The following is a 16,298-nucleotide window of genomic DNA, read 5'->3' on the forward strand; positions in this document are numbered from 1 at the left end:
ATCGCTTCTGGAGTCGTGTGGTTTTGTCCAGCCCCCACCCCCCCCCCTGCGGAATTGTGTGGTTTGGTCCAACTTTCCCCCTGGAATTGTATGGTTCGGTCCAATATGCCCCCCCAGAATTGTGTGGTTCTGTCCAATGCCCCCCCCCAGAATCACATGGTTCGGTCCAATTGTCCCTGGAATTGTGTGGTTCGTTCTGATGTCCCTCTGCGGAATCCTGTGGTTTGCTCCAATTCCCCCAGAATCATGTGGTTTGGTCTGACCCCCCGCCAGACTCTTGTGGTACTGTCTGACCCCCCCGCACTCATGTGGTTCTGTCCAATCCCCCCCATTCATTTGGTTCTGTCTGACCCCGCCCCTGTATTTTTGTGGTTCTGCTCAATCCCCCCGCATCTCACGTGGTTCGGTCCGTTCACCTGCTCCCTTCAACTCCCCCCCCCCCGTCTCATTGTGTTTCATTCCAGCCCTATTCCTCCCCCTCCTGTTTTCCACGTGGTTCAGTCCATTCATCCGATTGGTTACACCCGGTCCCTCCTCCCCCCCCCCCGTTTTCCACGTGGTTCAGCCCATGCATCCGATTGGTTTAACACGATTCCTCCCCGTTTTCCACGTGGTTCAGTCCATTCATCGAACCCGGTTCCTCCCCCCACACTCGCTCACCACGGTTCATTCCACCCCCCCCATTTTCCACATGGTTTGTCCCTCAACCCCCCCCCTCACTCCTGCTCCAAATGGTTCCACCCTCTGAATCATCACCCTGCGCCGATCACTGACGTCATCTCTTCGCGTACCGTCGCGCCGCAGTGACGCCATCGCGCCGCAGTGACGCCATCACCCCGCGCGGGCGCTGCCGGTGCCGTTCCGGGGCCCGGAGCCCCCCGAGCCCCCCCCGAGCCCCCCCCGAGCCCCTCATGAGCCGCCGCCGCCGCTTCGGGGACACCGAGAGCGCCCTCGCGGCCAAGCGGCGCCGCCCGGAGCGGCCGGGGGAGCCCCCGCGCCCCGACGGTACCGGGAGCACCGGGGGTGGGGTGCGGAGGAGCTGAGGGGGGGTTTAGGCCGTGAGAACCGGGGGGTTTTGGGGTGGGCCCAGGTTGGTGTGGAGGAGTCCCGGGGAGGGGGGTGGGCGTTGGGAGGTTTTGGCGTGGGTTTGGGGGGTCCTGGTGTGGGTTTGGGGGTCCTGGTGTGGGTTTGGGGGGTCCCTGTGTGGATCTTGGTGGGTCCCGGTGTGGGTTTGGGGAGTCCCGGTGGTCCCGGTGTGGATTTGGGGGTCCCGGTGTGGATTTGGGGGGTCCCGGTGTGGATTTGGGGTGTCCCAGTGTATATTTGGGGTCCCTGTGTGGGTTTGGGGGTCCCGGTGTGGATTTGGGGGTCCCGGTGTGGATTTTGTGGCTCTCAGTGTGGATTTGGGGGGTCCCGGTGTGGATTTTGGGGTCCCGGTGTGGGTTTTGGGGTCCTGGTGTGGGTTTGTGGCTCTCAGTGTGGATTTGGGGGTCCCAGTGTGGGTTTGGGGGGTCCTGGTGTGGATTTTGGGGCTCTCAGTGTGGGTTTGGGGGGTCCCGGTGTGGGTTGGGGGTCCCGGTGTGGGTTTGGGAGGTCCCGGTGGGATCCTGGTGTGGATTTGGGGGGTCCCGGTGTGGGTTTGGGGTCCCGGTGTGGATTTGGGGGTCCTGGTGTGGGTTTGGGGGGTCCCGGTGTGGGTTTGGGGTCCCGGTGTGGATTTTGGGGGGTCCCGGTGTGGGTTTGGGGGGTCCCGGTGGGATCCTGGTGTGGATTTGGGGGGTCCCGGTGTGGGTTTGGGGGTCCCTGTGTGGGTTGGGGGTCCCGGTGTATATTTTGGGGTCCCGCTGTGGGTTTTGGGTCCCTCACCCCCCGTTTCCCCGTGCCCAGGCAGCCCCGCGGGGGTCGAGGCCGCTCTCGGCGCCGTTTCCGCGCTGTTCCCGCGGCGCCTGTTCGGGGACGCGCTGCCGCCCCTGGTGCTGCGGCACCAGCTCTACAGCCTGGTCCCGGACAGGACGGCCGTGGATCGGCACCTGGTGAGCCCCAAAATACACACAGGAACCCCAAAATATTCATTGAGACCCCTGGGACCCCCCAAAATCCACCCCAAATCCACACGGGAACCCCCAAAGCGCCGCCCACGGTGCTGCGGCTCCAGCTCTGCAGCCTGGTGGGCGACAGGATGGCCGTGGATCGGCACCTGGTGAGGAACTGACACCCCAAAATACACACAGGAACCCCAAAATACTCACTGGGACCCCCCAAAATCCCCCCCAAAATCCACACGGGAACCCCCAAAGCGCCGCCCCTGGTGCTGCGGCTCCAGCTCTGCAGTCTGGTCGGGGACAGGACGGCCGTGGGTCGGCACCTGGTGAGCCCCAAAACACACACAGGAACCCCAAAAATACACAGGGACCCTAAAGTACTCACTGAGACCCCTGGGACCCCCCAAACCCACCCCAAAATCCACACGGGAACCCCCAAAGCGCCGCCCCTGGTGCTGCGGCTCCAGCTCTGCAGTCTGGTCGGGGACAGGACGGCCGTGGGTCGGCACCTGGTGAGCCCCAAAATACACACAGGAACCCCAAAATATTCATTGAGACCCCTGGGACCCCCCAAAATCCCCCCCAAAATCCACACGGGAACCCCCAAAGCGCCGCCTGCGGTGCTGCGGCTCCAGCTCTGCAGCCTGGTGGGCGACAGGACGGCCGTGGTGAGCCCCAAAATACACACAGGAACCCCAAAAATACACAGGGACCCCAAAATACACAGCGACCTGGTGAGACTCCCCTCCAGGAACCCCAAAATACACACGGGGACCCCAAAATACACACACCGGGACCCCCAAAATCCACAGCAGGACCCCCAAAACCCACACCGGGAGCCCCCTGGGACCCCCAACCCCACACTGGGACCTTACTGGGACCCCCAAAATCCGCACCAGGACCCCCAAACCCACACCAGGACCCCCAAAATCCGCAGCAGGACCCCCAAACCAACACTGGGACCCCACCAGGATCCCCAAACCCACACCGGGACCCCCAAAATCCGCACCGGGACCCCCAAACCCACACCAGGACCCCCAAACCCACACTGGGACCCCACCAAGACCCCCAAAATCCCCCCCAAGACCCCCAAAATCCGCAGCAGGACCCCCAAACCGACACTGGGACCTTACTTGGATCCCCAAAACCCACACCGGGACCCCCAAAACCCATATCAGGACCCCCAAAATCCCCCCCAGGACCCCAAAATCCGCACCGGGACCCCCAAAATCCGCACCGGGAGCCCCCCGGGACCCCCAGCCCCACAGCGGGACCCCCCCATGCGGTGCCGACCCCCCGTTTGTGCCCCCCAGAACCGGCTCCGTGACGAGGGCCGGGTGCGGCTGCTGCACCTGGGGCTGGGCCCGGACACGCTCGGGGTCGTCAGCCTGGAGCTCTACCGGGAGAAGGTGCCGGAAACGGGGCCCCGGGACCCCCCTGGGACCCCCCCTGGGACCCCCCCTGACCCCTCTGGGACCCCCCCTGGGACCCCTGATCCCATCCATGACCCCCCGGTGCCCTTGGTAACCCCTTGGTGACCCCTGACCCCTCTGGGACCCCCCTGGGACCCCCCCTGACCCCTCTGGGACCCCTCTGGGACCTCCTGGGACCCCCCACCCTGAGCCCCTCAGGACGCCCCAAACCATCTCTGAGCCCCCTGGGACCCCCTGAAACCTCCCCTGGGACCCCCTGAACCCACCCTGGGACCCCCTGAAACCTCCCCTGGGACCCCCTGAACCCACCCTGGGACCCCCTGAAACCCACCAGGACCCCCTGAACCCACCGGGACCCCCTGAAACCCACCCTGGGACCCCCTGAGCCTCCCCTGGGAGCCCCTGAAACCTCCCCTGGGACCCCCTGAAACCTCCCCTGGGACCCCTGAAACCCACCCTGGGACCCCCCTGAACCCACCCTGGGACCCCCCTGGACCCACCCTGAGTTTTCCCTGGGACCGTTGGATCCCCTGAGCCCCTCAGGACCCCCCGGGACCCCCCCCCCCTTGTGTCCTCCCAGTGACCCCCCCGGTGTCCTTGGTGGTCACTCTGGTGACCCCTGACCCCTCCCCCATGACCCCCCAGTCACTGCCCAATGACCCCTGACCTCTCAGTGACCCCCGGGTGACCCTTGACCCCTCTAATGATCCCTGACCCCTCCGTGTCCCTTGTCCCCCCCCCCCCCCAGTTCCTGGTGGCCATTGCTGGGTCTTCCTGGGAGAGGCTGGTGACCCCAATGACCCCTGACCCCTCACTGCCCCGGTGACCCCAATGACCCCTGACCCCTCACTCCCATGGTGACCCCAATGACCCCTGACCCCTCACTGCCCCGGTGACCCCAATGACCCCTGACCCCTCACTCCCATGGTGACCCCAGTGACCCCTGACCCCTCACTCCCATGGTGACCCCAATGACCCCTGACCCCTCATTCCCCCGGTGACCCCAATGACCTCTGACCCCTCACTCCCATGGTGACCCCAGTGACCCCTGACCCCTCACTCCCCCGGTGACCCCAGTGACCCCTGACCCCTCACTCCCCCGGTGACCCCAATGACCCCTGACCCCTCACTCCCCCGGTGACCCCGTGGTGACCCCAATGACCCCTGACCCCCGTGCTGTCCCCCCAGGTGCTGGCGGCCGTGTCGGGGTCCCCGCGGGAGCCGCTGGTCCGGCGATTCCTGGAGGCCGCGGTGGCCGCGAGCCCCGAGCTGGGCTACGAGCGGAGAGGGATGGGAGAGAGAGGGTTTGGAGATAAGGACATCACGTACGGACAGATGGACACCGGGGGGACAGACGGACACGGGGACAGCCCCGAGCTGGGCTACGAGCGGAGAGGGATGGGAGAGAGAGGGTTCGGAGATAAGGACATCACGTACGGACGGACAGATGGACAGACGGACACCGGGGGGACAGACGGACACGGGGACAGCCCCGGGATGGGCTACGAGCGGAGAGGGATGGGAGAAAAAGGGTTCGGAGATAAGGACATCACGTACGGACAGATGGACAGACGGACACCGGGGGGACAGACGGACACGGGGACAGCCCCGAGCTGGGCTACGAGCGGAGAGGGATGGGAGAGAGAGGGTTTGGAGATAAGGACATCACGTACGGACAGATGGACAGACGGACGGACACCGGGGGGACAGACGGACGGACACGGGGACAGCCCCGAGCTGGGCTACGAGCGGAGAGGGATGGGAGAGAGGGGGTTTGGAGATAAGGACATCACGTACGGACGGACAGACGGACGGACGGACAGCCTGGGGACACGGGGACAGACAGACGGACACGGGGACAGACAGACAGGCTGGGGTCATGGGGACAGCCCCGGGATGGGCTACGAACGGAGCGGGATGGGAGAGAGGGGCTTTGGGGACAGGTACATCACGGACGGACGGACAGATGGATACCGGGGGGACAGACGGACACGGGGACAGCCCCGGGATGGGCTACGAGCGGAGCGGGATGGGAGAGGGAGGGTTCGGGGACGGGGACATCACGTACGGACGGACAGACGGATGGACAGACAGATGGACAGATGGACACCGAGGGGACAGACGGACACGGGGACAGCCCCGAGCTGGGCTACGAACGGAGCGGGATGGGAGAGAGGGGCTTTGGGGACAGGGACATCACGTACGGACAGACAGACACCGGGACACCGGGGGGACAGACGGACAGATGGACACCGAGGGGACAGACGGACACGGGGACAGCCCCGGGATGGGCTACGAGCGGAGCGGGATGGGAGAGAGGGGCTTTGGGGACGGGGACATCACGGACGGACGGACAGACAGACGGACACCGGGGGGACACGGGGACACCGGGATGGGGTTGGGGCTCCCTGGGGTGAATTTGGGATTTGGGGAGGGGCCCTGGGTGTCCCTGGGGGTCCCTGGGGGTCCCTGGGGGTCTCTCATCCCCATTTTCCCCCCTCTCAGGCAGTTGGTGGCTTTGGGGGCACTCTGGGTGTCCCTGGGGGGTCTCAGGGTGTCCCTGGGGGTCCCTGGGGGTCTCTGGGGGTCCCTGGGGGTCCCTGGGGGTCTCTCATCCCCATTTTCCCCCCTCTCAGGCAGCTGGTGGCCGCGGGGCTCCTCACGGTCCGTGACGCCGGCAGTTGGTGGCTCTGGGGGTCCCTGGGGGTCCCTGGGGGTCCCTGGGGGTCTCTGGGGGCACTCTGGGGGCACTCTGGGGGTCCCTGGGTGTCTCTGGGGGTCCCTGGGTGTCCCTGGGGGTCCCTGGGGGTCTCAGGGGTCTCTGGGTGTCCCTGGGTGTCCCTGGGGGTCCCCGGGGGTCTCCCATCCCCATTTCCCGTCCCCTCTCAGGCAGCTGGTGGTCACAGGGGCACTCTGGGGGTCTCTGGGTGTCTCTGGGGGTCTCTGGGGGCACTCTGGGGGTCTCAGGGGTCTCTGGGTGTCTCTGGGGGTCCCTGGGTGTCCCTGGGGGTCCCCGGGGGTCTCCCATCCCCATTTCCCGTCCCCTCTCAGGCAGCTGGTGGCCGCGGGGGCACTCTGGGGGTCTCTGGGTGTCCCTGGGGGTCCCTGGGTGTCTCTGGGGGTCCCTGGGTGTCTCTGGGGGCACTCTGGGGGTCTCAGGGGTCTCTGGGTGTCCCTGGGGGTCCCCGGGGGTCTCCCATCCCCATTTCCCGTCCCCTCTCAGGCAGCTGGTGGCCGCGGGGCTCCTCACGGTCCGTGACGCCGGCAGTTGGTGGCTGGCCGTGCCGGGGGCCGGGCGCTTCGTGCGGGCGCTGATCAGGGGTGAGCGACCCCCGTGTGACCCCTCTGTGACCCCCGTGTGACCCCCGGGTGACCCCCGGGTGACCCCCGTGTGTGCCCCCAGGGCGCCGGGCCGTGCTGTCCCTGCTGCGGCGCTCCCGGCACCGCCCGGTCCCGCTCAGGGAGCTCGAGGGGCTCCGGGCGCCCCCGGGCGCCGCGCTGGGGGTCCCGTTCCTGCTGCACGACCTGCTGGGGGAGGGGCGGCTGCACAGGTCAGTGACCCCCGGTGACCCCCAGTGACCCCGAGTGACCCTGAGTGACCCTGAGTGACCAATGAACCCTGAGTGACCAATGAGTGACCAATGAACCCTGAGTGACCAATGAGCGACCCTGAGTGACCCTGAGTGACCAATGAACCCTGAGTGACCAATGAGCGACCAATGAGTGACCAATGAGTGACCAATGAGTGACCAATGAACCCTGAGTGACCAATGAGTGACCAATGAGTGACCAATGAGTGACCAATGAGTGACCAATGAGTGACCAATGAGTGAGTGCTGCACGACCTGCTGGGGGAGGGGCGGCTGCACAGGTCAGTGACCCCCGGTGACCCCCAGTGACCCTGAGTGACCAATGAGTGACCAATGAGTGACCCTGAGTGACCAATGAGTGACCAATGAGTGACACTGAGTGACCCTGAGTGACCCTGAGTGACCAATGAGTGACCAATGAACCCTGAGTGACCCTGAGTGACCAATGAGTGACCCCTGAGTGACCAATGAGTGACCAATGAGTGACCAATGAACACTGAGTGACCATTGAATGATCCCTGAGTGACCCCGGAGTGACCCCGAGTGACCAATGAGTGACCAATGAACCCTGAGTGACCAATGAGTGACCCCGAGTGACCAATGAGTGACCAATGAGTGACCATGAGTGACCAATGAGTGACCAATGAGTGACCAATGAGTGAGTGCTGCACGACCTGCTGGGGGAGGGGCGGCTGCAAAGGTCAGTGACCCCGAGTGACCCCGAGTGACCCTGAGTGACCAATGAACCCTGAGTGACCAATGAGCGACCCTGAGTGACCATTGAATGATCCCTGAGTGACCCCTGAGTGACCCTTAACCTCTGAGTGACCCCTGCCTGAGTGACCTCTGACCCCACAGTGTCCCCTCCGCCGCGGGTCCTCTGCTGCGATTGGCCGACCCCTGACCTCTGACCGGATCTTCCTGAGGAGTTTTCCCGCCAATTTTTTTTGTTTTGCATGAGGGCGTGGCCATGCCTGACCACGCCCATTTGGGGCGGGGCTAAGGCAGAATGATTCTGCTCTAGCTGTTTTAGCCCCGCCCTCTCTGTGTTCTGCCCCGCCCCTGCAGGACGGGGGTGTCGCCGCCCTTGGAGGGGGCGGAGCCAAGTGCAATTAAAAATAAAATTAATAAAATACGAGTCAATAAAATGAAAATTAATAAAATAAAAATCAAGAAAATTCAGTAACAATGAAATTAAAATCAATAAAAACCCACAATCGATAAAATCCAGAATAAAAAAAAAAAACTCAGAATCGATAAAACCCAAAATTATTAAAAACCAAATCAATAAACCCGAAATAATAAACCCCAAATCAATAAATCCCAAATTAATAAAATCGCTCAATTTCCAAAAATTAAACTTTTTTAAAAACCTCCGGTCCCCACCCCGCGCGGGCATTGCCGCTTTAAGTCATCCCATTTTTCCGAGCCGTGGCCGCTTTAAGAGCAAGCCCCGCCCAGGCCCGGCGCGCGGCGCTTCCGGTGTCTCTTAAAGGGGCCGCGATGGGCGCGGGGCGGGCGCCGCCGCCGCTCTTCCTCCTCCTCCTCATCCTCGTCCTGTTCGCGGCCGGCGCCGCCGCGCGATGGGTGGCGACCCCCGAGACGGTACCGGAACCCCCCCCCCCGCCCCCGGTTAAACCCAACAAACCCCCCGGGAACGTCCCCGGGAACCGCGCGGGGCTTCCGTTAGAGAGCCCCGCCCCCAGCACCGGAACGGGGGCGGGACCGGAGACCCCTCGGGGAGCGCCGGGGAGCACCGGGGACCCCTCAGGGACCCCTGGGGACACCCAGAGACCCCTCAGAGACCCTCAGGGAGCACCGGGGACACCTCAGGGACCCTCAGGGAGCACCGGGGACACCCAGAGAGCACCGGAGACCCCTCAGGGACCCTCAGGGAGCACCGGGGACACCTCAGGGACCCCTCAGAGAGTACCGGGAACACTCAGGGAGCACCGGGGACCCCTCAGGGACCCTCAGGGACCCTCAGGGAGCACCGGGGACACTCAGAGACCCCTGGAGACACCCAGAGACCCCTCAGAGACCCTCAGGGAGCACCGGGAACACCTCAGGGACCCCTCAGAGATCCCCCGGGACCCCTCAGGGAGCACCGGGGACACCTCAGGGACCCCTCAGAGAGTACCGGGAACACTCAGGGAGCACCGGGGACACCCAGAGACCCCTCAGAGATCCCCCAGGACCCCTCAGGGACCCCTCAGAGAGTACCGGGAACACTCAAAGACCCCTCAGAGACCCCCGGCGACCCCTCAGGGACCCTCAGGGAGCACCGGGGACACTCAGAGACCCCTGGGGACACCCAGAGACCCCTCAGAGATCCCCCGGGACCCCTCAGGGACCCTCAGGGAGCACCGGAGACCCTTCAAGGACCCTCAGGGAGTACCGGGAACACTCAGAGACCCCTCAGAGATCCCCGGGGACCCCTCAGAGACCCCCCGGGACCCTTCAAGGACCCTCAGGGAGCACCGGGGACACCCAGAGACCCCTCAGGGATCGTCAGAGACCCCCGGGAACCCCTCAGGGACACCCGGAGACCCTCAGAGACCCCCAAGGATCCTCAGAGATCCCCCGGAGACACCGCAGGGACCCTCAGGGTCCCTCACTGCCCTCCCAGGGACCCCTCCCCAGCCCCCCGACCCATTTCCCCCCGTGACTGTCCTCTCCCCTTCACTTCCAGGACCCCTCCCCACCCTTGGGACCCCTCCCCAGTTCTTCCCAATTCCCCCTGACCCATTTCCCCCCATCCATTCCAGGTGCGCCCCCGCGTGGTGCGCGAGCAGGTGCTGTGGGACCCCTCCCCAATTCCCCCCCTGACTGTTCCATGCCCCCTCAGGACCCCTCCCCAGTTCCCCCACGCCCCCTGACCCATTTGCCCCCGCTCCCAGGTGCGCCCCCGCGTGGTGCGGGAGCAGGTGCTGTGGGACCCCTCCCCAATTCCCCCTCAGGACCCCTCCCCAATTCCCCCCTTCACTGCCAGGACCCCTCCCCATTTCCCCCTGACCCATTCCCCCCTTCACTCCCAGGACCCCTCCCCAGTTCCCCCACGCCCCCTGACCCATTTCCCCACCTCAGGACCCCTCCCCAGTCCCCCCACGCCCCCTGACCCATTTCCCCCTGTTCCCAGGTGCGCCCCCGCGTGGTGCGGGAGCAGGTGCTGTGGGACCCCTCCCCAATTCCCCCCAGGACCCCTCCCCAATTCCCCCCTTCACTCCCAGGACCCCTCCCCAATTCCCCCACGCCCCCTGACCCATTTCCCCACCTCAGGACCCCTTCCCAATTCCCCCGCGCCCCCTGACCCATTTCCCCCCTTCACTCCCAGGTGCGCCCCCGCGTGGTGCGCGAGCAGGTGCTGTGGGACCCCTCCCCAATTCCCCCCTTCACTCCCAGGGCCCCTCCCCAATTCCCCCACGCCCCCTGACCCATTTCCCCACCTCAGGACCCCTCCCCAGTTCCCCCACGCCCCCTGACCCATTTGCCCCCGCTCCCAGGTGCGCCCCCGCGTGGTGCGGGAGCAGGTGCTGTGGGACCCCTCCCCACGCCCCCTGACCCATTTCCCCCCTCCCCATCCATTCCCAGGTGCGCCCCCGCGTGGTGCGGGAGCAGGTGCTGTGGGACCCCTCCCCACGCCCCCTGACCCATTTGCCCCCGCTCCCAGGTGCGCCCCCGCGTGGTGTGGGAGCAGGTGCTGTGGGACCCCTCCCCAATTCCCCCCTTCACTCCCAGGACCCCTCCCCAATTCCGCCTGACCCATTCCCCCCTCCCCACCCACAGGACCCCTCCCCAGTTCTTCCCAATTCCCCCTGACCCCTTTCCCCCCTTCACTCCCAGGTGCGCCCCCGCGTGGTGCGCGAGCAGGTGCTGTGGGACCCCTCCCCAATTCCCCCCTTCACTCCCAGGACCCCTCCCCAGTTCCCCCACGCCCCCTGACCCATTTCCCCACCTCAGGACCCCTCCCCAATTCCCCCACGCCCCCTGACCCATTTGCCCCCGCTCCCAGGTGCGCCCCCGCGTGGTGCGGGAGCAGGTGCTCTGGGTCAGCGGGGGCTCGCTCCATCCGCCGCCGCCGCCCGGGGCCGCTGCCGCCGTTCCGGGGCTGTCGCCGCCGCTGTCGCCGCCGCTGTCGCCGCCGCTGTCGCCGCCGCCGTTCCGGGGGGGCGTGCACACGTTCCGGGTGCCGCTGCTGGCCGCCCCCGCGGGGGGGGCGCTGCTGGCCTGCGCCGAGGGCCGCAAGCGCTCCGCGGCCGACGTGGGCGCCAAGATCATCGCGTGCCGCCGCTCCGCCGACAGAGGTGCGCGCAAACCGGGGAGGGGTCCCGGGGGGCTCCACCCCCCCCCATCCCATCCCATCCCGTACCACCCAGGGTGGGTTTGGGATCGTGGGGAGGGGGCTTGGGGGAGGGGGGGTGTTTGGGGGGGGGTCTTTAGGAGGGGTTGGGGGGCTCGGGGAGGGGTTGGGGAGGGGTTGGGGGGCTCTGGGGGGACTCTGAGAGGGGTGGGGGGGCTCTGGGAGGGGTTGGGGAGGGCTTGGGGGGCACTGGGGGGGCTCTAGGAGGGGTTGGGGAGGGGTTTGGGGTCTCTAGGAGGGGCTGGGGGCTCTAGAAGGGGTTGAGGGTCCCTGGGGGTCCCTGGGTTATTTTGGGGGGGGTCTCTCACCTGTCCCCCCCCTCCATTCACAGGTGCCACCTGGGGCCCCACGCAGGTGGTGGCCGATGACGGCTGGGGGGGGATGGGGCTGGGGGTCCATGGGGGTCTCTGGGGGTCCCTGGGGGGGTCCCTGGGGGTCTCTGGGTTATTTTGGGGGGGGGGGTCTCTCACCTGTCCCCTCTCGCAGGTGCCACCTGGGGCCCCACGCAGGTGGTGGCCGATGACGGCTGGGGGGGGGACGGGCTGAGTCTGGGGGCGCTGCTGGCCCCCGGGGGGGGGCAGGAGGTGCTGCTGCTCTTCGCCCGCTGCGCCCACCCCCCCCAGGCGTGCGGGCCCCCCGCCACCCTCCTGCTGCGCTCCCCCGACGGGGGGCGCTCCTGGGGACCCCCCCAGAACCTCTCGGACGTGGTGGGCGGCGAGGTGTTCGCCCCCGGGCCCGGCTCCGGCATCCAGGTGAGCTTTGGGGGGGTCTTTGGAGGGGTTTGGGGTGGTCTGGGGGGTATTTGGGGGGGTCTTGAGGGGGTTTTGGGGGGTCTTGGGGTGGTCTATGGGGGGTTTGGGGGGTATTTGGGGGAGTCTTGAGGGGATTTTGGGGGGTCTTGGGGTGGTCTATGGGGGGTTTGGGGGGTATTTGGGGGGGTCCTGAGGGGTTTTTGGGGGTCTTGGGGTGGTCTATGGGGGTTTGGGGGGTATTTGGGGGGGTCTTGAGGGGTTTTTGGGGGGTCTTGGGGTGGTCTATGGGGGGTTTGGGGGGTATTTGGGGGGGTCTTGAGGGGGTTTGGGGGGGTCTAGGGGGGTCTGGAAGGGAATTTGGGGGCTTTGAGGGGGTCTGGAGAGCATTTGGGGGGGTCTGGGGGTGTCTAGGGGATATTGGGGGGGTCTGGAGGGCTCTGGGGGTATTTGAGGAGAGGCTCGGGGGGTGTTTGGGGGAGTCTTGAGGGGTTCTGCGGGTTTTGAGGGGGTTTGGGGGGGTCTTGAGGGGGTCTGGAAGGTATTTGGGGGGTCTGGGGGGGTATTTGGGGGGCTCTGGAAGGGAATTTGGGGGGCTGGGGGTATTTGGGGGTTCTGGGGGGATTTGGGGGGTGTGGAGGGGTCTCGGAGATATTTGGGGGGGGGTCTGGGGAGGGGGGGCTGGTGGGTATTTGGGGGGGGGTCTTGAGGGGGTTTGTGGGGGCTTGGAGGGTTTGGGGGCATCTGGAAGGGAATTTGGTGGGGCTGGGGTATCTGGGAGGTATTTGGGGGGGTCTGGAGGGGTCTAGGGGGGTATTTGGGGGGGTCTGGGGTGTTTTGGGGGGGTCTCTCACCCCACATTTGCCCCCCCAGAAGCAGCTGCCCCCGTTCCCGGGCCGGCCGGCGTTCTGCGGGCACGGCACCCTGGAGCGGGACGGGGTCTGGGGTCTCTGAGGGGTCTGGGGTCTCTGTGATACTCTGGGTGTTTTTGGGGGGTCTGGGGTGTTTTTGGGGGGTCTCTCACCCCAGTTTTGCCCCCCCAGAAGCAGCTGCCCCCGTTCCCGGGCCGGCTGGTGTTCTGCGGGCACGGCACCCTGGAGCGGGACGGGGTCTCGCTGCTGCTCAGCGACGACGGCGGGCACAGCTGGCACCGGGGGGGGGTCCTGCCCGCCATCCCCTTCGGGGCCCCCCGGCGCCCCCACGACTTCACCCCCGACGAGTGCCAGGTGGGGCTGGGGGCGTTGTGGGGAGGGGTCCCTGGGGGGGGGGTTTGGGGCTCCTCGGGGAGGGGGGTTTGGGGTCAGGGGGGGATCCCAGAGGGGAATTTGGGGCTGGGGGCGGGGGGGTTCTGGGGGGGCTTTGAGGCTCCTCGGGGGGGGATCCCCAGTGGGTTTGGGGCTGGGGGGGCTTCTGAGGGGGGGGTTGGGGTCAGGGGGATTTGGGGGTTTGAGGTCAGGGGTTTGGAGTTGGGGGGATTTGGGGGTTTGGGGTTGGGGGGATTTGGGGTTTGGGGTTGGGGGGGTTTGGGGTTGGGGGGATTTGGGGGTTTGAGGTCAGGGTTTTGAGGTTGGGGGGATTTGGGGGTTTGGGGTTGGGGGGATTTGGGGGTTTGAGGTCAGGGTTTTGAGGTTGGGGGGATTTGGGGTTTGGGGTTGGGGGGATTTGGGGTTTTTGGGGCAGGGGGTTTTTGAGGCCAGGGGGATTTGGGGGTTTGAGGTCAGGGGTTTGGGGCTGGGGGATTTAGGGATTTGGGGTCAGGGGGTTTGAGGCTGGGGGAGTTTGGGATTAGGGGGTTTGGGGTTTTGGTGTCAGGGGCATTTGGGGGTTTGGGTCTGGGGGTCATTGGGGCTTCCCAGGGGGGGTTTGGGGCTGGGGGATTTGGGGTCAGGGGGGATTTGGGGGTTTGGAGCTGGGGAGATTTAGGTTTTGGGGCAGGGGGATTTTGGGGCTGGGAGATTTTGGGGTTGGGGGATTTTGTGGTTGGGGGATTTTGGGGCAGGGGGATTTTGGGGCAGGGGGATTTTGGGGCTGGGAGATTTTGGGGTTGGGGGATTTTGGGACTGGGAGATTTTGGGGCTGGGGGATTTTGTGGTTGAGGGATTTTGGGGCTGGGAGATTTTGGGGTTGGGGGATTTTGGGGCGGGGAGATTTTGGGGCTGGGGGATTTTGTGGTTGAGGGATTTTGGGGCTGGGAGATTTTGGGGCAGGGGGATTTTGGGGCAGGGGGATTTTGGGGCTGGGAGATTTTGGGGTTGGGGGATTTTGGGGCGGGGAGATTTTGGGGCTGGGGATTTTGGGGCTCCCTGGGACTGGGGTGGGTTCAGGGCCAGGGCGATTTTGGGGACCAGGGGATTTGGGGGCCAGGGGGATTTTGGGTCTCCTCGGTGCCACCCCATCCCCATTCCTGCCCTGGTAGTGGGGAGGGGTCTTGATGGCGTCACTGACCCCCTCCCCACAACGTCCCCCCGCAGCCGTTCGAGCTGCCCGACGGCTCCATCGCCGTCAGCATCCGCAACCAGGGCTGGTACCGGTGCCGGTGCCGCATGCGGGCGCGCAGCTGGGACGGCGGCGAGTCCCTGTCCCCGGCCAGCGTCACCCTGGAGCCGCAGCTGCCGGACCCGGCCGTGGCCGCGGGGGCGCTGGCGCTGCCCCAGCACGGGCTGGTGCTGTTCAGCAACCCGGCCCACGAGAGCGAGCGTGAGACACCGGGGACACTGCGGGGATTGGGGGGATTGGGGACATTGGGGGAATTTGGGGGGATTGGCGACACTGGGGGGATTGGGGACACTGGGGACACTGCGGGGATTGGGGACATTGCGGGGATTCGGGACATTGGGGGGACTGGGGGGATTGGGGACACTGGGGACATTGGGGGGACTGGGGACATTGGGGACATTGGGGACATTGGAGACATTGGGGACATTGGGGACATTGGGGACATTGGGGGGACTGGGGACATTGGGGGGATTTGGGGGGATTGGGGACATTGGGGGGACTGGGGACATTGGGGACATTGGGAACACTGGGGACACTGGGGACACTGGGGACATTGGGGCGCTGGCGCTGCCCCAGCACGGGCTGGTGCTGTTCAGCAACCCGGCCCACGAGAGCGAGCGTGAGACACCGGGGACACTGCGGGGATTGGGGGGATTGGGGACACTGTGGGGATTGGGGACATTGGGGGGATTGGGGACACTGGGGGGATTGGGGACATTGGGGGGATTGGGGGGATTGGGGACATTGGGGACACTGGGGACACGGGGGGCACTGGGGGGACTGGGGACACTGCAGGGATTGGGGGGATTGGGGACACTGCGGGGATTGGGGACACTGGGGACATTGGGGACATTGCAGGGACTGGGGGCACTGGGGACATTGGGGTGCATAGAGGGACATGGGGACATTGAGGGGCACACTGGGGACACAGACAGGGACATTTGGGGACATTGGGGGAACATTTGGGGACACCAGGCAGGGGACACCGAGGGGGACATGGCTGGGTCATGTTGGGGACCTGGGGTCACGTTTGGGGGCACTTTGGGGTCAGAGGTCAGGGGCTGTCCCAGCTCTGGGGCTTTCCCCATGTCCCACTTTTGGGGGGGAACTTTTGAAGGGGTGTGGCCTCAATATGGGCGTGGTCTGAGTGTGGGCGTGTCTCCATCTGGCCCCACCCCCAGGCGTGAACCTGACGCTGCGCTGGAGCTTCGACAACGGCACCACGTGGTGGGGGCGTGGCCTGCGCGTGTGGGAGGGGCCCAGCGGGTACTCGACGCTGGCGGCCCCGCCCCCCGAAGAAGAAGGCCCCGCCCCCTTGGTCTACCTCATCTACGAGAAGGGGCGGAGCCTCTCCACCGAGACCGTCTCATTGGCCACCATCAGCCTGTCGGGCGACCTCTGACCCCGCCCCTCGCGCGCGCAATAAAGCGATTGGTTCAGAGCCGCGTTGCGTCATCCCTGGGCGGGCGTGGCCAGACAGTGGCGGGAACCGTCGCCATAGCGACGCGGTGGAGGGCGGGGCTTCTGCCGGGGGCCTTCGCTTGGCGCGCGACCTCCCTGAGGACCCTGCAGCGGGACTGTCCGCGGCGCTGCCTGAGCGGAGGTTTGCACGCGGCGCGGCCGGTGTG

At 66.0% G+C, this 16,298-nt stretch overlaps 2 protein-coding genes and 1 pseudogene across 2 annotated transcripts; 2 read left to right on the plus strand and 1 right to left on the minus strand.

The window, feature by feature from the left end:
* Positions 1 to 16,298, minus strand: part of LOC131570177 (zinc finger protein 665-like) — a 507,112-nt pseudogene that overhangs the window by 448,287 nt on the left and 42,527 nt on the right.
* STK19 (serine/threonine kinase 19) lies at positions 826 to 8,381 on the plus strand. The gene is made up of 7 exons (XM_058822575.1): positions 826 to 1,005; positions 1,888 to 2,033; positions 3,356 to 3,451; positions 4,664 to 4,800; positions 6,699 to 6,796; positions 6,879 to 7,026; positions 7,924 to 8,381. Exons 1-7 carry the CDS (start codon positions 912 to 914, stop codon positions 7,967 to 7,969), a joined length of 765 nt encoding a protein of 254 aa, XP_058678558.1. The 5' UTR covers positions 826 to 911; the 3' UTR covers positions 7,970 to 8,381.
* Positions 8,649 to 16,074, plus strand: NEU1 (neuraminidase 1). Its single transcript, XM_058822506.1, has 15 exons — positions 8,649 to 8,670; positions 9,053 to 9,201; positions 9,834 to 9,860; positions 9,966 to 9,992; positions 10,205 to 10,231; positions 10,400 to 10,426; positions 10,569 to 10,595; positions 10,657 to 10,683; positions 10,736 to 10,762; positions 10,909 to 10,935; positions 11,078 to 11,369; positions 11,912 to 12,177; positions 13,218 to 13,400; positions 14,646 to 14,871; positions 15,852 to 16,074. Exons 1-15 carry the CDS (start codon positions 8,649 to 8,651, stop codon positions 16,070 to 16,072), a joined length of 1,575 nt encoding a protein of 524 aa, XP_058678489.1. The 3' UTR covers positions 16,073 to 16,074.

Source organism: Ammospiza caudacuta, chromosome 33 (assembly GCF_027887145.1).
Source record: "Ammospiza caudacuta isolate bAmmCau1 chromosome 33, bAmmCau1.pri, whole genome shotgun sequence".
Classification (NCBI taxonomy): Eukaryota; Metazoa; Chordata; class Aves; order Passeriformes; family Passerellidae; genus Ammospiza; species Ammospiza caudacuta.

Excerpts from the sequence above, each read along its gene's own strand:
- STK19 (XM_058822575.1), top strand. The coding sequence starts at position 912 with ATGAGCCGCCGCCGCCGCTTCGGGGACACCGAGAGCGCCCTCGCGGCC. Across the intron at positions 2,034-3,355 it reads CGGCCGTGGATCGGCACCTG|AACCGGCTCCGTGACGAGGG; the intron begins GTGAGCCCCAAA and ends TGTGCCCCCCAG. Across the intron at positions 3,452-4,663 it reads TGGAGCTCTACCGGGAGAAG|GTGCTGGCGGCCGTGTCGGG; the intron begins GTGCCGGAAACG and ends CTGTCCCCCCAG.
- NEU1 (XM_058822506.1), top strand. The coding sequence starts at position 8,649 with ATGGGTGGCGACCCCCGAGACG. Across the intron at positions 10,763-10,908 it reads CCCGCGTGGTGTGGGAGCAG|GTGCGCCCCCGCGTGGTGCG; the intron begins GTGCTGTGGGAC and ends CTTCACTCCCAG. Across the intron at positions 13,401-14,645 it reads TCACCCCCGACGAGTGCCAG|CCGTTCGAGCTGCCCGACGG; the intron begins GTGGGGCTGGGG and ends GTCCCCCCGCAG.